Source organism: Medicago truncatula, chromosome 6 (assembly GCF_003473485.1).
Source record: "Medicago truncatula cultivar Jemalong A17 chromosome 6, MtrunA17r5.0-ANR, whole genome shotgun sequence".
Taxonomy (NCBI): Eukaryota; Viridiplantae; Streptophyta; class Magnoliopsida; order Fabales; family Fabaceae; genus Medicago; species Medicago truncatula.
In genome coordinates, this window is record NC_053047.1 from 38,395,588 (window position 1) to 38,417,212 (window position 21,625).

Genomic DNA, 21,625 nt, shown 5'->3' on the forward strand with positions numbered 1-21,625 from the left:
TGATATTCATATTTGTTCTTATGATTTTTGTGTTTGATCTGGTAAAGAGGAGAGAGAGAAGGAAATTGTGTTTGTGACTTGATTGGAAAAAATGTGTGGTTGCTGATTTTTCTGTGAACAGTGATTTTTTTCTCTGCCCCCTTTCCCAATGATTGACAGTGTTTTTATAGTGACAAACTAGGTTTGGCTCTGGTACAAACAAATGACCAAAATGCCCCTGCAGCTGAGACTTGGAGAAAAAGATTTGACCAAAAAGATAAATAGATAAATAAAAAAACAAAATGAATAAAATAAATAAGAAAATAATAAAAAAAAAATAAAAAGAAAAGAAAAGAAAGAAAGAGGTCACGTGAGTGACTTCTTTTTGTTTTTTTCTAAAAAAAATAAAAATAAAAAAAGAATAAATAATAATAAACAAACTAGCCTAAAAAGAAAATAAAAAAGTCCCTTCGGAATCTGACATGAGGTACTTCAAAGTATCCTCCCTGCCGAAATTTCGATTGAAAAGATTAATAAAAAAAACGCCTTTTAAAATGCGATTAGCCATTTTAAAATGACTTGTCTGTTATGACTAAAAGGATTATAAAATGCGTTTATAAAAATGCAAATGGAGTGATTTTAAATGTTGTAAAAAATGCAAGCGAGGACTTAAATGCAAGATGAAAGTTTTTAAATGATTAATGACGAAAAACACGAGTTTTAAAAGGTAAAAAAACGAATAAAAGAGAATCTGAACTATTAAAAAAAATGTGGACAAAAAAGATTTCAAATGGTCCAAATTTGGGGTATGACAATAGTCTTTCTCCAACTGCTTGGTCTTCAAGCCAGTCCTTCTGTTCTGAAACTTTGTAACAATCTGTCTTCGCCACACCCCTTCAAATTTAGGGTCTCCCATCAAACTCATAATACAAAATCACAGCAAGATAACCAAACTCATAATAATTAATATCAACAACATCAAGAACTCAGTTGAACAAATGGAAGAACACGTAATCAAACATCAAACTCAAATTTCATAACACAGTATCTTCACTGCACTCGCAGGTGCAGTTCAGGTGGAAGACTTGGTCGCACAGTTCATCCCCAGTCCACTTGCAGTCCGTGAGTCTGATCAGAACAACTAATAGACAATTAATGGCTACATTTCATCTAATGGACACCTTTGCTTCATATATTAAAAAATACAGGTTATTGAAGAAACTGCAACCTCAGGAATTTAGAAGAATATGCATGATTTCTCATTTTCCAATATACCTATAAAATATAATTGATTTGAACAAAAAATATAATTCTAAGCAATAAGGATCAGCTGTGTCCACTTACAGCAAAACAATTTTTCAAGATTAAAATCGATATTATGAAATCATACATCAAGTACATCTAAGAGTAAAACTGTCAAAATGCATTATTATTATTCCACCAAAATTGAAGAGAATTCTTTCTCAGGATCTCATTTTTGCATGATTGGGCTGCCATGTATTCTTCTCACTACCAAGCACAAGTGAGACAGGTGAGAGGGAAATGTTCAAAGCTACATCTATTTACCTTTTATAGTAGCATAATAAAAATAAGTTGCTACTGCCTGTTTCAATTTCACCTAACTAGGCATATAACAAGCTGCCAAATCCTTGCTACCAAATCAATTGCTAAGGCAACTCCTCCATGGCCATTAGCCTATGGATCCTTCAAAGTCTCGCCAATTATGTAGAAAGGCATACTAATGTCCAAATCTGCAGATAAATTCTGTAGAAAGGCATACTAATGTCCAAATCTGCAGATAATGAGTGTCCACAACTTCATAGTCTCATCTCGAATATGAAAGTTCTATAAAGTGAATTTATAGACAGAATAAAAATCGAACTTTCTATACCTTCCAGCAAAATGGACAGAAAATTCTAAACCACGTCCAATTGAGTAATGGCATCTTCAATTAGGTAGTTTAATATAAATAGTATCTATAAAGGTTTCGGTATACACATTTAACACATGAAACAGCAATAATAAAGTCTTCTGCCTGTTAGGTGAGGAATGTACATAAATAAAATCATTCAATAATGCAGAAATATAAATTGAAAATAACAGTGTACAAAAAGAAAAACCTCTTACCTAGTTTCAATTTTACAGTAGCCCTCTCGCAATCATTTCACGAAGAAGTTTCTCTGCCATGTCATTTTCATCTTTTTCGAAGAGAGAAGGAATAACTAGTTCATAAATTTTAGCATTTGGAATGCAACCATTGTCTTCCATTTTTGACAACAAGGCCAACACTTCATCAAACAAGCCCGTGTAACAAAACCCTTGGATCATAACACTATGTATAGACATCTAGATTATAGCCTTTGACCAAAACATCTTCAAAAACTTTTTGCGCATCCTCTAGCCTTCCACTTTGGCACAGTCCACTGATAATGCAATTGCCTGGTCAACACGATGGTTTTTGCATAAAGCATCCAATATAGAACTGTAAATAACTATATTAGGTGGTTGACCTCTATCATGCATCTCATCGACTAGCTTCAGAGCATAAGAGATTCTCCCCGATTTACACAAACCATCAATAAGGAAACTGTAAATTAACACATTACGAATAATTTTTCTACAACGCATTTCTTCAAAGAGATTTATGGCTTCATCCACCATTTTAATCTTGCAAAATCCATTAATCATGGTAGTATAGCTCTGAACATTAGCCATGACTCCCCTTGCGGCCATACTATCGAATATTTCCTTGGCCTTGTTCACTTCGTTAATCAAACAATATCCATCCATTAAAGAGCTATAAGTAACAACACGAGGCTTTATGTCGTCTTTGATCATCATGGCTAATACATTTTTAGCTTCTTTCACCCTACCATCCTTACAAAAACCATCAACCAGTATATTAAAGGTATACACATCCGGGTTGATGTTTTCCGCTGTCATTTTATTGAACAAACCAATTGCATCATTCAATTTAGAAACAGCAGAAAAACCACTAATTAAAGCATTGTAAGTGAAAACATCAAGGCCAATTCTCTTAGCAACCATTTCAGAATATAAATCAAAAGCATCGTTGACAAGTTTATATTTGCATAAACTATCAATAATTGTGGTGTACATTATCACATTAGGGAAGATAAAATCTTGTTAAATTGGATGATGGGTGGAGTAGGATTCTTGTGATGGAGCAAGGTGTTGAATGAGGATATGAGATTGTGTTCTTCATCTTCTTGTTTGGGATGTAATTGTGAGTAGAGCCTTATTAAAGAGGGGAATAAACCAATGAAATTAGGGTTTGGAGATTGTTGAAAATGTGAAAAATTGGGTATGAAAAGAGAGAAAAGAAGAGATCTCAAAGTTGAAAATGACATGATTGTTCTCTGTGTGTGTGTGTGGATTGCAACTAAACGGATTAAGAATGCCGTTTCATAGAATCAATCTTGTTCGCTATTCAGTGAGTGAGTCCAAATTGTTGTTTGTATAACTATAACTACTGCGTACACGCCCAAATGTCACCTTTTTAGAATTTTATTATTGCAAAAATAAAGGAATTTTTTTATTTATTTATTTTAATAATTAAAAAATTACACACGTTACCTCCACGTCAGCTTTGACTTGGTCATTATTTACAATTTGTGCATGTTAGGCGTGAAGCTAATCAAGCTGCGCATTATTTAGCAAAATACGCATCATCTCATCATGAAGATGTATGGATTGAAGATGCTCCCAATTGTATTGATGATGTCTTGGCGTTTGATTTATTGTCAGACACCTTTTAATGGAATTTTTTTTCCTTGTCAAAAAAAGCTTTGACTTGGTCAAAATTAATCCGGGGGTCAAAACTGTAAGACAATACTTAAGGAGCAGTTTTGTATTTTACTTTGTTAGGGGCCAAAATCTTAACTTCTTAAAACATAGGGAGCCAAAACTGTTATTAAATCTTTTTTCTATGTTTTATATCAAGGTACCTGTACCTTCCTTTTTAAAAATTTATCATATTACGTACCGGTACCCGTACTAGTACCCGGTACGATACCCGTACCTATGCATCATAGCTTAGGAGCTATTCACACATAATTCAGGGTTTTCCATGATAATTGAATAAGAGTGTTTTGTTTTCAAATACAATGATAGCAAATAGTACAAGGAAATAGAGTGGAAATTTCGTGGGTGACTTTTGAGTTGACTCTATGTCCATGAGAATCATTTTTTATAAGCATGAGTATAACTCAACTCAAACATTATGAACTGAATTTTGCCTTAAACACAACATTCTCCTCTTCTTTTCTTCCTTGTTCTCAACATAATGGAAAATCATATCCCTATACTCATAAAAATTACATACATCTCTTTCTTCTTAGTAATAATAATTACCATTCTTCTTCCACATACATCTCAACTGGTTATTGATGATTATTCCACTTGTAGAGACATAAAAAATTCCTATAACTGTGGAAATCTCACCAACATCTCTTATCCATTCTGGGGAAAAAATCGTCCTTCTCACTGCGGCGCGGGCCATCATTTTTACCTTAACTGCCACGAAGACAATATTACTACCATTCTGATATCCTCACAAAATTTCACTGTACTTGAAATCAACACAAAAAATCACACCATGAAACTTAAAAGAACAGACCTTCAAAATCTTTGTTCTCCTAAGTTTGTTGATACTTATTTGTTTCCACCTATGTTTCAATATCTTCGAAATGTCATAAACATCACAATATACTATAATTGTACTATGACTACGACTATCCCTTTCCCTACCCGTCAATTTTTAGCATTATGTGATCAAAATTATGATTTCTGTTATTTGGGTGATAAAAATTATGTTCTTGAAAAATACTGGAATTGCAAGAAACATATTCATGTGCCGGTAGCAGCAGATTTTGCTATACATATAAATTATTTTGATTCTCTTCCACGTAATGTTCTTGAAATTGGTTTGGGTGAGGGGTTTGAAGTACAGTATAGTGTGAATGAAAAGTATCCAGATGGAGGATCTATTGCTTCTTCTACACACTGTCAAAATATTATGTTTAGATATCTCTTCCCGGCAATGGTCACGTTGCAATTTTTAATATTGTAGAGAATCACAAACAAATGTGACTGATGTGGTCAAAGCGAAGCTGTGTATAGACCGCAACATAATAAAAAACACAATATTGTCGCGGCCTAGACTGCATAAGAGCGCAGTCATAAGAGCGCAGCTTAGTTATTAATTTTTTGGTATTGGTTTAGACATTCTTGTTTGCATATTCAAGTGTTTATTTGCCAACTTTCACATATTCAAGATAAAGTTAAACAAATTTTAGGGCTTAGTTATGTTCAAGTAATTTTTTAGTTATTAATGTATTTAATTATTGTTTAGTTGAAAGAAAAGTTGAGCATTATTTGTAGTGTGGAGCATTCACTGATTTCACCTAAGGAAAAAACAAAGTCGTTGTTGTATTGCATTATTTGACTTAATCAGCTTATTTCACAACAAGTACATCTTAAGGCTATTTTGGTGATTTAATTGGTCAAAGTAGTTGTTGTATTGCATTTTGTATGCATGTGCGAAGCATTTATTTTCCTTCTTTTGAGAGGCACAATCATAGATTTCTTTTTCTACCTTCTCATAGCCAACTACCATGTCAAAATTCTCTCAAGAAAAAAAAAAACTACCATGTCAAATTAAAGTCATCCATTCATTTTCTCCTACGAAAAGACTAAAAAATTTCAATTCATAAATCTTAGTATTACCACGTTCACACACACACACACACACACACATATATATATATATATATATATATATATATATATATATATATTTTAAATCTAATAACTAAAAATTTACTTTATATAAGATGAATAAATGAAAAATTCGAGATTTAAACCTTAACTCCTACAACAAATGTATTACAATATCACTCCTAACCGAGTTAAAGCTCACTCACATATATTCTAGTCATAATTGTTTAAGATTACTATTCAAATGAAGCCTATTATAATATACAATTTCATACAAATATAACCACAATATATATCGGAATTTACTATTTTGTTACATCACACTTTAATTTTTTATCTATATTTCAAAATTGATGATATGACATTGAAGAATGGACATTTTTAATTATATTTTTTCACCCTTGTTCTCCTTTCCTACCATATGAGTGCAAGAATATCATTTATTTATTATATAATATGTACAAAATGTAGTAGAACCTGAACACTTCTATTGCGAGGTACTACATCTAGGGCTGGACAGTAGTCGGGTTCGATCGGGGTTCGGGTTCGAAACTCAAATTCGAGTCAACCTGTGGGTGCTGTAAGCAGACCCAAACTCGACTGTGTTGCGATTCGATTTGATCAGTTCACGGTTTTTTTGGTTTCTACCGGCAGACCAGTTTTGGATGGGTCGGTCCAATCTGTCCAACCCTAACTGCTTATGATCTTTAAAGAGTGTTTCAGAACACTCGTTAACATTTCCTTATTATATAGTACTCCCTCAGTCCCAAATTGTATATCACTTTAGAAAAAATATTTGTCCCAAATTATATGTCATTTTACAATAGCAATGAAACATTAATGTTACTTTTTCGATTATATCATTAAGTATTTATTACTCTTTCTTCCTTCAATTCTTTCATTTATCTTTCCCATATCATTTATTAAGGATAATTTTGTAAAACAATTCATAATATCTCTTTCTCACACAATATTAATTACATTTCTTAATATGTGTGAAATGCCCAAAACGTTATACACTTTGGGACGGAGGGAGTATATATTTATGTGGGAAGCTGAATTAACTCATAAGAAAATTGTGAGAGATTCAAATGAGTCTTTAATCATCAATAAATATAATCACGCCCATTGAAATGTACAAACCGCGCTCTTCTTTCACCATTAAACAAAATTTTACAATTTTCAAGTTGACTTCTTCTATAACTTAAGCATCAAGTTTCAGAGCCTACTGATTCATTATCATGCACACAGAAACTCCCCAATAAAACTTGCCAAAGATATAATTAGTAATAATAATTTTTTAAACTTAATTCATAAAGAAGCAAGATAATGTAATTTACACTAATAGTTTAATATGTGAAAAATACTTGGTGAGTGTTTGGATACGCTTTTAATCACTTATACCTCATGATTATTTTTTTCTTTTCACCGTAAAATTTAAGAAGTTACAAACTGAAGTTTTGAATTGGTAGATGTGTACATCAACCATTATTTTGAGTAGCTTATCTTAAACAAATTGATAATTTTATTTTTATAAAGTAATGATTTTCATTATGGTAAATAAACAAACACAATACAACTTTGTAAAACAGCAACTAATTAAAGAAGAATAATTGAAACAAAAATCGCAAAACAATGAAACAATACACAATTGCTTATTTAGGAAGTTCGGCTATTGGTTCCTACCTCTCTGACTATGAGCAACTATAATTCTATATATTATTTGAGTGAATTAAAATTTACAATGTTACAATAAGTCATATAATATATATAGTACTACGAAGTCCATATTACTAGCTCCGAACTGTATCCATACTAGCTCATCTTCTATGTCTATATACTCTACAAAACTTCAGTTTTTTTTTTTCCTTCAAAAAAACTTCAGATTTTTTCTTTTAAATATCAAAAAACTAATGTCTAAATAACTTAATATGTAATAAACAACTCTTTATGTGTATAATAACAAGTTATAAAACAAACCCTAAAAAAATACTTATAAAACAACTTATTCTTTATATAAGAACAATTTATCCATAGAGGTTAGGCAATTTGTTAATCCATCGTAAAAAAAAAAAAAAAAAAACTGAAAGGTAAGATGTTTATCAAAACGTACCCATAGTTTCCACAGTTGCAAATACGTTACTTTACTAGTGGCCACATGACCATGGATTCCTTTCCCACTTACTAATTTTTCCTCTAATTAAAGACAAAAAATTCATATGACTGATTCATCACATAGATGAAAAATCAATAGCTATATATATGCAAGTAATAGTATCATCTCATTCACACACACAATTATTAACTATCAAACTATAATTCTAAATTTTTCAATATAGTCACTAAACCATGTCAAAACCCTTGCAAACCCTATTTACATTATCCATCATCCTCATAACATCATGTTATGCTGATATTTCCAACACATCAACACTATGTCCTCCTTCTTTTTGTGGCAATATTTCCATTCAATACCCTTTTTGGATTAAGTCTCACACAATCAATCCTAGTGATCAATTATGTGGTTATCCTGATTTTGGCCTTGAATGCTCTCAAGACAAAGCCATAATCACTCTTCCAAGTGACACATATTATGTGACAAATATAGACTATGATACTTATTCAATTACCCTTGTTGACATAGATATATTAGATCAAAAATGTCCTAGAGCAAGAAAAAATGTTACACTTTCAAATCTTCCATTGTCTTTTAGCTCATTAGATTTGAATCTTAGTTTCTATTTCAATTGTAGTTCTTACCCTTTATCATTAGACCCTATAGGGTGCTTTGAACTTAGTAATGATGAAAAATTGAAGTCTTATGTGATTTTGGCTAGTGATGAAGGTGAAATTGGCTATGATAATTGGAAGTGTGAGGAACATGTTAATGTGATTGTGAAGAGTGATGAGTTAAATGATGTTGTTGGTGGTTTGATAAATGGATTTGGTTCAGCTATGAAAAAAGGGTTTGTGCTTAATTGGAGAAAAGCTGAGGATTGTGCTCAGTGTGAGATCTCTGGTGGTTATTGTGGATATAATCAAAGCACTAAGAAATCTACATGTATATGTGGAAATGGTAGTGTTGTTGCTAAAAGTTGCAAAAAAGGTACACTGCTTTTAAATTGTTTAATTAGTTTTTTTTCCTCGATCCTTGAATCATTATCTTCACATTATTTAATCACATGTATATATATTTCACATAATTTAATCACATGTATATATTGCTGCATATGCATAGTTAAAATTGTTTAACTTTTTAGAACTAGCTTATTGCATCCGGTAGATTAATTGTGTAGATTATCCCATAAGTCTTCATGACATCATGACTGGGGTTCGATCCCGGTACCTTCACTTAGTGCGTGTGAGTTTATGATGGCTTTGTCATCTTGTTTATCTCCAAAACAAAAAAGATTAATTATGTAGATTGTGGTTTAAAATTTGTGTCTTTTGAACTTCATATAAAAATAAATAGTTTTTTTTTGTCGCTAATATTAAAAAGGAAAATGCTATTTTTTCCAACAAATAACCTACCGAAGCTACCACGATAGTTTAAAGTAACGATGTGGGCCATCTATGATGTTTTCGATCAACCCGTGTATTGTTATAAAAAAAACCATTTAACATTTAATTTTGTTTGCCATTTGTGAGTGTTTATCCAAATAAATTTGATTTAGTGTTGTGCTCTAGTTAAAATTGCTTGAAAGTTACCTTTCTTACGGAGAGAAATTGCTTAAAAACAATTCAACTATAGTTAACTACAATTTTGTCGATCAATCACTTTTTAGTACACCGCTTTAAGAAGTGCCCAACGATATTTAACTGCAGTTGAAAAAGTCAAACTATAGTTAGCAAAATCCATTTTTAAGCCATTTCTCCAGTGAGAAAAGTAACTTTCAAATTGCTTTTGTTTATAATAGGCTAGGATATGGTTGGGTCAGGTCATGGGCATTTGAGTGGCGTAGTCACTTGGGCCTTGGGCTCAGTGACTTCGGTTTAAGATATCAATGCTACTTTTCTTACCTCTATTGGGAATTTAATAATTATTTATTTAAATTTTATTTTCTTGTAGTTGACTAGTTGACACTAGTATTTGTCAAGAGTCTATAGGCAACGAATAGAAAAACGTAACCATGCTTGTTGAATGATAAGTTGATAACTCCTGAATAAATCATTTTGTCATTTGGTCAGTCCCAACCTCATATGATTATATCAATATAGTTTACGAGCAATATTAAAAAAACATAATTATTCATCAGAAAAATTAACTTACGTATACCTTATTTAGCATTTTCTTTTTTAAGATATTAACTTAACAGATATAATCTTTGAATATATATGTATATGTATTATTTTATGATTATGCATGCAATATTTTTTTTTTTTAAGGAAAATAACCGATCAAAATCAATGAAGTAAATAAATAAATAAATAATAACCGATCAAATCATAAGAAATGCTAGGATAGAAATGTTAGGTCTCTAAGCCAAGTATGAAGAAAAATTGAAAATTAAACTAGCGATAAACTTACTTTTTGACGTTTAAATGATTGAATATTGATATAAATCATATGAAAAATTTATAGTTTTGAACTTGATCCATCACTATATCCAAAGTTTTACCATGTCTAAAGGTGTGCGAGTTATGCATGCAATAATTTAAATATTCAAGATATTATTAAGTATATAATTTCGTTGTAGATATTTAATTAATATGATGAGTTTCTTTATTTGACATCTAATTATTACAATGAGTTACCAAATAGTAGTATAAAAAAAAAAAAAATAGTAGTAGTATCTTCAAAATTTCTGAAATTTTGTAGTTTTGGTTTATTTAATAAAAAAAATTCACCTAATAGTTGGATTGATTAGAGTAATATTCTAGACATAAACTATTGAAGAAGAGTTGAATAACTTTGACACTAAATGGAAATGGAGCATATCTCATGCGTGTGAGAACAAAGGGTAGATAGTAGACTTGTTCATCTATTTCCTAACCAAAAGTATATTAAAAACAAAATGGTAGGTGGAAATATTCGAATTTATAATTATCAATTTGATGATTAAGTCATTTGTTTTGGACCAGAAGTTATACAGCACATGACATGAGTTGTTTATGTAATTGCCAAAAGACTCATTCCAAACATTGCTTTATTTTTTTTGACAAAACCAAACTTTGCTTCTATAGTGTTCTATGACTAGTATTTTTATTTTATGACATTAAGACAAAGTTAAATAAGGTGAATTGTAAGGGAAATAAGAGAAAATGGACTAATAAGTTATATAAAATTAAATTAGATGGTGTTTGGAAACCTAGAAAGAAACCATACTTGATATGCAGATATATATGGTTGCAAAATCAAAATTTAATAGTAAAATAAACTACTCCTTTTTGTGTCCATCTTAAAAGTCAACATCATTTTTAGAAACATACCAAACAAGTCATAGGCTATTTGTTTGACTTTTACACATAGAAGAATGTGGTAGCGCACTTTGATAAGTTGCCTCTCCACTAAGCCATATCACCTTTTCCTAAGCTAATTAGGCCATCTCAAAGTTCTATCTATCACCCTCATATTTACCTTCTCCTCTTCTTCTTCTACCTATATTCTTCATCATCAACATCTCATTCTTCCTCTAATATTCTTCATCCTTTAAACTTATGCCACTAGTGATATCAAAAGGTATAAATTTGGTTTCGTCAGATAATTGCAAGGTTTAATTTTTCGAACTGAGTAGAACCATCAACGTGAAAACTCTCATATAAGAGTTTTTAACATTGCGACAAATTCAAATTATTAGTGTTAACTTGTCATCTCGATCTCATTCAAAGATGTATTGAGTCAAATTAATTTTTATTAAGATAACAAACAAGTTGTTATACTTATATATATCATTTTCTTTTGACTTTTATATATAGGACGTTGTCATATTTTGATAATTTGCCTCCTCAAGAAGGCCTAACATAATTTCATCTTCTAATTCTATCATTAGATGCTTTTAAATTTTCATCACCTCCACAAATGCCTCCACCTCTTCTTATTCTTCATTGTTCCATCATCATCAACATCTTTCTCTTCCTCTCACTCTTCTTCTTAATCCCAATACATGTCAATAGTGACGGTGAAAGCTACAAATCTTGTGCACCTTTTAGATGTGGAGATTTCACCAACATTAGTTACCCATTTTGGAGTATTAACAACCATCAAAATTATTGTGGTCATCCAAACTTCGGAGTTGATTGTGAACATGGCAACTTGACTATTGAAATCAAGTCACAAAAGTTTCACATCATTGATATAAATCAAACTTCACAAGTTTTGAGGATTGCAAGGTTGGATTTATGGAGTTATGATTCTGCTACTATTGCTTCTTGTCCCAAGAAATATATCAATGTAACCCTAGATTCGGAATTCTTCAATTACACTTCCAATTATGAGAAGTATACGCTATTATATGAGTGTGGTTCTCTTCCCGATCCATACTCGTCTTCTTTGGGTTCAGAAGTTTCTCAATTTATTTCTTGCCTCATAGATGGTAAACCTCGTGATGCATACGTAGTCTCAAGTGCAAAAGTGGCTGATTTCATTTCTTTGGGATGTAAGAATAATATTACAATTCCTGGCCTAAACAGTTCCTTCCTAGAAGACTCAGATTTGGTAACGAATGTTTTAGACCAAGGATTTGAGGTTAAGTGGAGTGGCGTGGAAGAAGACATATGTGATGGTTGCATGAAATCCGGAGGGAGATGTGGATATAATACAACTGAGAATGTGGTTTTGTGTCTATGTCCTAATCAACAATCTTCTGGTTATTGCGGATTTTGCAGCCCCAATTCAACAACTATACCTTTGCCTAATGAGCCCGATTGTAAAAGAACCCGATCGTTTAAATCCGTGATACCACCACCTCTAGAAGCACCATCAAATGAACGAATACCATCAAATGGACAAGTTCCGTTAAATGGACTAACACCGGCAGGGGGTCCAAATTCAAAAGAGTCTAGTAATGATTCGGGTATGTATTCTTCCTTCTCTCGATGTTCTATTAGATTCTTCTGCGAAATAATCTAATTCTTGAAGTGTGATTAAAAAGCTTCTTTAGTGTTTATCTGAATCTATCTTACAAAATTTGCTAGAGTTTATCACATTTTTATAAGTTGTGTTTGGCTTATGTCAATAATTTATGGTCATGAACTTATTTGCAAACAAATAATAACAAGATTTTTGAGTTGATTATAAGTATTCTGTACATAAACATGTATATATATGATCAACCCTTATTCAATCAACGTTTAATTAAGTTGTTTAGACAAACTCACAATGTTATGGATGGGGATAATGGATTTTAGTTTAGGATTAAAAAAAAATTAGGACTTGAATCCATTCTGGAACGTTAGGTAGAGCTTAGCTAGGTTGTGCCATAGAATAGTTAAGTTGCGTGTTCAAAAGTGTATTTTGGTTAGAATGATATATCTTTTGATATTTTTATTCATCATGTGCAAAGGTTTTTATGGTTATAATAAAAAATTATACATATAAATAAATAAATAAATAAAATAGGGTATGAAACTATTTAAGACTGTGTAATAAGATAACGTGTCCAAATTTTTAAATGTCATTTACTAGTTGGCTGACATTGACTTTTAAATATTAACTAGTAAAAAAATAATGAACATAAACATTTAAAATGTCAAATTAGTGATTGAATGTTAAAATATAGGATTTCATGGAAAGATGACAGCAACTGTTACCAAACGAGTCATACTTAATAAATTTGAATTTGGCAAACTATGTATTATTATAAAAGCTATTAAGTATTAATACTTTTCTCTAAAAAAAAAATATTAATACTTTAGAACTTGAGTAAATTTTATGTGCCTGTTTGTCACGTTTTTTTATTTTTTTAGTATTGACCTCGGATTCTCATGGAAAAAGGGCTCTATAAATTTAAATTTAGTCGGAAATGATTGTTTTGGTTATAGGATTTGAACTCGTTCATTTGAGTAATTTATCTTTAATTAAAGTTCATTAACTAGTTAAATCCAACCAACTAACTTGCTATGTTTGGTTATATTGAATTAATGTTATTCTAATTAGTAACTAGCTAGTTTATGTGAGTTAATCAGATTTCTAAGCAATTATGAAGTAATAAGTTGATGTTGGTGGCAGTAAATAGGAAGAACAAAACTTGCAATATGAAATATGTCATTTATGCACTAAACGTGTCGGTTCAATCATACATGATAATGTTTAGAATGATGACAGGTAACAGTCCCCTTAGAACCAAAGAGTAGATTGATAAATGACACTAGAGAAAAATGTATAACCATATTGATGTTTAGGTTTTCAAACATGAAATTCCAAACTTGTCTCTCAGAGTTTAAGCCTAACATATATTTTAGTCACCCAGAAGTTAAAAAAAAAATCTGATATATTTCATAAAAGTAAGGAATGTTCAAATGTTCATTGACTTTGTCAAAGATTTATTTTCCATGTGGAAATTGACTAGCCACTTTAAGGTGTGTATTCTCCTTTTTTTTCCTTCGAAAAAGGGGCATATTTTTCCAACCATATTCTTTTCATCTACAAAACTCAAACCCGAGACCTTACTTAAAAGATCTGAGACCATTTTTCTCTGGACCTTTGTGGTTATTACTTCCAAGTTCCTAGCAAACATAGCTGATGGTTTGATTTTTGGTAGTAGACGGTGAAATTAATCATTCTTGGAGAAAGAAAGAGGATAGAACCAACTTGAAGAAACACATTTGATTGAACATTCTAGCTATACTTATAGTAAACTTAGATAGAAGTCCAAAATTTCTCGTTGATAAACAATGCATAAATTCTATTGTAAATCCGGTAAGTTGTGGATAACTTCACCTTGAATACGACGTATCTTAATTTAAAATTTAATTAAAAAAAGAATAAAAGAAACAACAAGGAAAGAGAGTGGAAATTTCGTGGGTGACTATTGAGTTGACTCTATGGGCATGAGAATCATTTTTGCTTACCATGAGCAGTATAACTCAACTCAAACATAATGAACTGAAATTTGCATCTAAGCACTACCTTCTCCTCTTCTTTTCATCCTCGTTTTCAACACAATGGAAAATCATATCACTATCCTCATCAATATTACACACATCTCTTTCTTCTTAGTAATAATAATAATTGCCACTTTTTTTCCACTTCAATCCCACTCTCAACCTCCATCATTTAACGATTATTCCACTTGTAAAGACATCAAAAACTCTTACAGCTGCGGAAGTATTATCTCCAACATCTCTTATCCATTCTGGGGAGAAAATCGTCCTTTTCATTGTGGTGCTGGCAACCCGTATCACCTTTACTGCCACAATAACAAAGATACTACCATTTTGTTATACTCACAAAAATTCACAGTACTTGACATCAACATAGAAAAACACACCATGAAACTCAAAAGAACAGACCTTGATCAAAATCTTTGTTCTCCTCAATATAATGATACTTATTTGTTTCCACCTCTGTTTCAATATCCTTCAACTGTCAACAACATCACAATATTCTACAATTGTACTCCCTCTCAATCGAAAGATAAAATATCTCTATGTGGATCTCAGAATCATGCTTTTTGTCATGTTGGTAATCAAGATATACTCTTGAAAGAATATCCAGAATTAAAGAATTGCAAGAGACATGTTCAAGTTCCAGCAGGGGAAGGCTTTCCTCTGTGGCATTTTTATGATGGTATAGTTGACATTGATAATCTTAAAAGTGGTTTGAATAATGGGTTTGAGGTGAATTATAGTGTGAAAGAGGAATGTGCAAAGTGTTTGGGAAGTGAAGAAGGAGATTGTAAATGGAAGTCCAATAGGGATATTGAGAAACATGTTAACTCCTCTTGCTATTATGATAATTGTTCAGATGGATCTATTCATTTTTCCACACAACAATGTTCTAATCACAGTATGTTTTCTATCTCTTTATCTCATAACAAATAAAGTAGGTTTTTGCGGTAATCGTAACGGTCGTGTTGCAATGTTTAATATTGTAGAGAATTATAATCAAATGTGACTGATATGGTCTCATTGACATACCCGAACGAAAGAATGCGACTGATATAGCCTCATCGACAGTTAGATTGTGCATGAGCCTTTATTTAAAATCCTTCTTAAGAATTTGTAGTTTTGAGTTTCTATTTCTATTTTTGGCTTTCCTAATTTGGTGCCAATTTTTTTTCCCAATTCCTCCTGCAACTCCTATGCACCTTAGCTATTAGTTCTGACATTGTTTGCTTTCAACTCCTATGCAACTTCCTATTCAGGATAAAGCTAAATTTTCTTTAGGACTTTGTTATTTTTTTACTCCTTCCGTCCCTCAATACTTGACCTATTTGACCATTTCATACAGATTAAGAAAAGTGTAAAAACGAAAGAAAGATAATGATATTTTTACTGAATTGCCCTTATCATTATTTTGAAACTTTTTCACTTTTAAGTAATGATTATTTTCTTTGTTCTACTACAAACTTTAATATGGGGGCCACAAAAAATATTTATAAGGGATAAATCCGTCAAATTCTGCTTAGAAATCTGAGAAGATCAAGTATTGTGGAACAAATATTTTTTTCAAATAGGTCAAGTATTGAGGGGAGGAAGTATTTTTTTTAGAAAAGTTATTTTTAGTTAGTATACTATATAATTGTTTTGGTAAAAGTTTAGGACATAAATTAATCAAATATCTCACTTGATAAAATTAAAATACATTTAATTAGAGTTTAGTTGATTGAAAATTTGAGCATTTGTTGTGTGGAGCAGAGCAATGAATATGTTTAAGCTTATCCACCACAAATACATTAAATTAGGATTATAATGTTAGTCATAGGTTAATATTTGCACAGACTCAATCAAAGGAAAAAAAAGAAAGGAATGGAATCTGGGTATGTGATTTTTCCATGAATTTATTTGACTCATTCAGCTCATTTGGCAGCAACTACATCTTAAGGGTATTTTGGTAATTTCATTCGTCAAAGTAGTTGTTGTATATTGCATTTTGTATGCATGTGCAAGCAAGTCATTATTTTCCTTCTTTTTGGTCCAACACGTCTTTCACAATCATGGACTTCATTTTCTGCTTTCTCATAATTTCCATGGAATATACTTTATCAAATTAAAGTCATCCACTCATTTTCTCCTTTGAAAAGACTAATAAATTTCAATTCATAAATCTTAGTATTTACTATGTTCACATAAATTCTAGTCATAACCGTGTGAGATTTATATTCAAATGAAGCATAGTCAAATATACAATCCCATTCAAATATAACCACATTATATGTGAAAATTTACTATTTTGTCACTTCACTTTTACTTTTATCACTTTTACTTTTATAATTGTATTTTAAAATATGATATGACATAGAATTAAAGTTTCAATTTGATGTCAATTTAAAACTTATTTACACTGACATTATATGTTCACTTAAACTTTTTTTTTGTCTATTTTATCATTGTTTATATTTTTTTAATTTATTTTTTTAAATATCGTTTTCCTTTCCTACCATATGAATGCAAGAGTAGCATTCCTTTATTATATAATAAGTACAAAATATATAGAACATGCAAACTTCTATCGCAAGTTACTACACCTATTTTCCATTGTGGACATTTTGACTTGTATTATGGATACTCCACCTACAAGTCACAACAACACCCTTGACAATTTCACAAAAAATCAAATTTCTAGTTCAAGAAAACAAATTTTGGGAGTTGGCCTAATTATTTTTTCCATTTGTTTTCTGTATGTTCGCTCGACATGGTAATATTATTCGAGACATTATTAGATACTAAATGTGAACATTAATCAAATCATGTGAGTCGAACATTGATTATCTTGTCATTGAACCGTTATTATTAGTAACAAGGATCAAATCCTAAACCTTCTTCGTAATATGTCATTGAGGTAATAGTAGTGTATTTTTCTACACCAATCATTAATCCCATTATTGAATAGTGAATAATACCAAATTTTGATGAAAATATTTCCACAATACATACCAACCTACTTACCTACCACTTTGAAATTTCCTCTAAATGTTTCTCTCAATCCCTATTCAAACTCTCTTCTCCTCTTTTCTCTTCTTGAACACCTTTCAAAACATGAAACACCAAATGAGATTCCTTCAAGTCTCATTCCATAACAATAAACATCAACTAAACATTATCACCATCATCTTATTCTTAGTTACCACTGTCCAATCTATTAATCCAAAATTTGAGGCATGCACACCTCAAACCTGTGGAAAAGGTCCTTCCATAAAGTATCCTTTCTGGATTCCTTTTCAACAAGACTCATTTTGTGGCTATCCACAATTTGAGATCACTTGCATGAACAACAATCCAATTCTCAAAACCTCAAATTATGACCTATTAGTAAAAAACATCTCGTACTCAAATTCGTCTTTTATTGCATCCAACTTAGATGTCTATGAAGAAAACTGTCCTGCTCCTATGTATAATTACAGCCTTGATCAAACTCCATTTACATATAGTTTTGAAAATTCCAACCTCTCTTTCTTCTATAACTGTACAACAGAACCTATAGATTACCCTACTTATGAAATAGAATGTGCAACAAATGCTACACATTATTCTTTTGCTGTTTTTCATAAGGAAGCACTTGAGCACAAAAACTATTCCTTGAATGAATGTCAGTTTATGGTTAATGCTCCATTGGTTTTGAACACTAATGTTAATTTCACTAGCTTGTTGAAAATGAATTATATCGACGTTTTGAAAATGGGGTCGGTTTTGAATTGGACTGCACCTGATTGTCAGCATTGTGAGAAAAGTGGTGGAAGATGTGGATTTGATAATTACAAGTTCATATGTTTCTGCAAGGATAAGTCCTACCAAAAAGTTTGTGGTGATGATGGTAACATAACACTTTTGGAAATATTTTGATCGTAGTTTCTATTTTCTACTATGCCATTTCAGAATATGCTAACCAAATAAGTATTTTCTTTTGAATTTTCTGACACACCTTAAAGTATCTCTGTAGATAAGTTGATTATGAATTCAGTATTGCAGTGTTTAACATTAACATAATGTTCATCCATGCCAATAGACACGAGTTATTTCTATTTGTAAGTTTTTGTAGACTATGTAATTAATTGTTGCAATCATCAAGTGTCTCCATAAAAAAATACTAGTAAATTAGTGGTAATTCGATATCTTCGGCATAAAATCGTTTGGTGCCCTCAACTCACTAACCGAGCTGTATGCATAGGCTGATACAATGACGATTTATTTTTAAATTGGATATTTCTAGTGAGTATATAGTGTTTTTTGGCCAAAATGTCATGTAATTTTTGGTGCATTAAGCCATTTGCTATATCTGATATTGCTTAGTTTATCTGCCAAGCCTTTGGTGAAAGTGCATAAATGTACATGTTTATGCCATTTATACACTAGTAGAATACTCTCCTTGAATTAGAACAATGCTAACTCGACTTTTTTTTTATGACTAATTGTTGCAGACCCATGGAACTGGAAGAGGAAACTCGGCATTGGTAATAAATCGAAGCTTTCCTTGATAATTTTTATCATTTTTTCGTGTAAATATATACTTCATTATAATAATTTACTGATTTAAATTTCCTATACTTTTTGCTAGGCCTTGCTTCTGGTGTGTTAGGAGCAGCACTTGCCGTGATCACTGGCTTATATTTCTATAAGCGCCGAAAGAATGCAAGTTATGCAAAGTCGTATGTACAGTCTCACAGCTTCTCTTCTGATCCATCTTCGAGGGATATTGAGAGGGGAAGTCAGCACTTTGGAGGAAGCCAAAACTTTGGAGTGCAAGCTTTTACTTATAGTGAGCTTCAAGAAGCCACAAACAACTTTGATCCGTCTAAAGAACTCGGAGAAGGGGGCTTTGGGACAGTGTATTTTGGTAATATTTAACAGCTTTTCTTAGTGGAAATGGATTCTTTGTAGTTAGCAGTCACTGTAGTCAAGTTATCTTAGCCATTACCGAGATTGAACGGTCGGGATTCCTTATTTTTAATCCACCAAACTGAATATGTCTGCCGTTCAATCTATATCGAATGACTTATAGATAAACTGACAACAGTGACTGTAGGAAATTCCAAGTGCACGGTATTTGGTCCATTTTGTTTATTGTACCTATTGAATTTTTGTACTTTCGGTGATTCTAACAAAGGTTTCGGGCATGTGTTTTCTGTTGTGTAGGAAAACTGCATGATGGGCGCAGTGTTGCTGTAAAGAGGTTATACGAGAACAACTACAGAAGAGTTGAGCAATTCATGAATGAAGTTAGGATCCTAGCTAGATTAGTCCATCCAAATCTTGTGTCACTATACGGATGCACTTCACGCCATAGTCGCGAACTTCTGCTTGTGTACGAGTACGTCTCTAATGGAACTGTCGCGGACCATCTTCACGGTAAAAAAGCAAAACATGGAAAACTCTCTTGGCATGTTAGAATGAATATTGCTGTGGAGACAGCAAGTGCATTGAAGTATCTTCATGTTTCTGACATCATTCACCGAGATATCAAAACCAATAATATTCTTCTTGACGCTCATTTTCGTGTAAAAGTAGCCGATTTTGGACTGTCACGCCTTTTTCCAAATGATCAAACTCATGTTTCAACAGCTCCACAAGGGACTCCGGGGTATGTGGATCCTGAGTACCACGAGTGCTATCAACTTACCGATAGAAGTGATGTCTATAGCTTTGGAGTTGTGATGATCGAGTTGATATCCTCTTTGCCTGCTGTCGATATAACAAGGCATAGACATGAAATCAATTTATCCAACATGGCTATCAACCGAATTCAAAATCGAACATTGCATGAAATCGTGGATCCAACCCTCGGTTTTGAATCAGATCCCAAGGTAAAGAAAATGATACATGCTATGGCTGAGTTAGCATTTCAATGCTTGCAAAGCTCAAAAGATATGCGACCTAGTATGGACGAAGTGTTGGAAACTTTAAAGGATATTCAAAGTGATGGTAAGCATAAAAGCCAACCTGAGGTAATTGACATTTCAAAATCAGCTGATGAAGCTGTTTTGCTGAATCATGATCCACCTCCACTATCACCTGATTCAAATATTTTGAGCAATTATACAACACCAAATGCTAGTGGTTAAGAGAATGAATTTGGTTTGAAACTATATCCATCATAGTTTTCAACATTTTATCCATACATTCTTTATCAAATTGGCACAATGTAGCAGCCAGATAACTTTTGAAATTGAGATGTATATATAGATGATATAAAGTTGCCTTGGTTATGAAACTTCATCTTTTGATGATTTTAGTTAGATATTATTAATATGTATTTTTTGTACTAAAATTACAAGTTTAGTTAAGATGAATTATTTTCTTTCTTCTTTCCAACCATCTTACCAAACCAAACCTCTGATCTCAACAACTAGAACTTGCCTAGTAAATTTTTTTTCTTTTCCCTTTAATAACATTAGTTCAATTAAAAATGATAATAGAAAAATAAACTTGCATTATATAGTAAACATGTTATATCTAGTCATAGATTACTAAACATATTGAAACTTCAATATAAACTTGGGTAAAACAGGAGTCTTTTGATACTTTAGAAGAAAAAGTAGTATTTTTTTTATAGAAATTAAAACCATACAAATTAAATTATTTTTACATATTCATTCACTTTATAGAGGACCAAAACATATTTAGTAGATATTAAAGAGATGACTATTTTCAGTTGTTTCATATTTTCATGTAATGAAATAAGGTCAGATTTTGTCGGTGATCAATGATATTTAACTGTAATTTTCTTTATCTTAAAAATGAAAAACTAAATTAAGAGTTTTCTTCATAAGCAAGAGTTTTTTTTTCGGTAAAAAGAGCATAAAAAAAAATA

At 31.6% G+C, this 21,625-nt stretch overlaps 3 protein-coding genes across 5 annotated transcripts; 2 read left to right on the forward strand and 1 right to left on the reverse strand.

Moving 5' to 3' along the window:
* Nucleotides 1-2,376: 2,376 nt before the first annotated feature.
* LOC25496814 (pentatricopeptide repeat-containing protein At5g16640, mitochondrial) lies at nt 2,377-3,027 on the reverse strand. The gene has a single exon (XM_013597517.3). It carries the CDS (start codon nt 3,025-3,027, stop codon nt 2,377-2,379), a length of 651 nt encoding a protein of 216 aa, XP_013452971.2.
* Nucleotides 3,028-8,067: 5,040 nt separating this feature from the next.
* On the forward strand, nt 8,068-9,795 carry LOC120576118 (LEAF RUST 10 DISEASE-RESISTANCE LOCUS RECEPTOR-LIKE PROTEIN KINASE-like 1.2). The gene is made up of 2 exons (XM_039827117.1): nt 8,068-8,824; nt 9,788-9,795. The coding sequence occupies exons 1-2, from the start codon at nt 8,068-8,070 to the stop codon at nt 9,793-9,795; spliced, it is 765 nt and encodes a 254-aa protein (XP_039683051.1).
* Nucleotides 9,796-11,259: 1,464 nt separating this feature from the next.
* LOC25496819 (LEAF RUST 10 DISEASE-RESISTANCE LOCUS RECEPTOR-LIKE PROTEIN KINASE-like 1.2) lies at nt 11,260-21,126 on the forward strand. 3 transcript variants are annotated; one of them, XM_024785799.2, is made up of 4 exons: nt 11,260-12,731; nt 19,236-19,268; nt 19,373-19,651; nt 19,951-21,126. In XM_024785799.2, exons 1-4 carry the CDS (start codon nt 11,738-11,740, stop codon nt 20,874-20,876), a joined length of 2,232 nt encoding a protein of 743 aa, XP_024641567.1. In that variant the 5' UTR covers nt 11,260-11,737; the 3' UTR covers nt 20,877-21,126. The 3 variants fall into 3 exon arrangements, with proteins under 3 accessions (XP_024641567.1, XP_024641568.1, XP_024641569.1); XM_024785800.2 differs by lacking the exon at nt 11,260-12,731 and adding an exon at nt 13,572-15,664; XM_024785801.2 differs by lacking the exon at nt 11,260-12,731 and adding an exon at nt 17,243-18,631.
* The last annotated feature ends 499 nt before the right edge of the window (nt 21,127-21,625 follow it).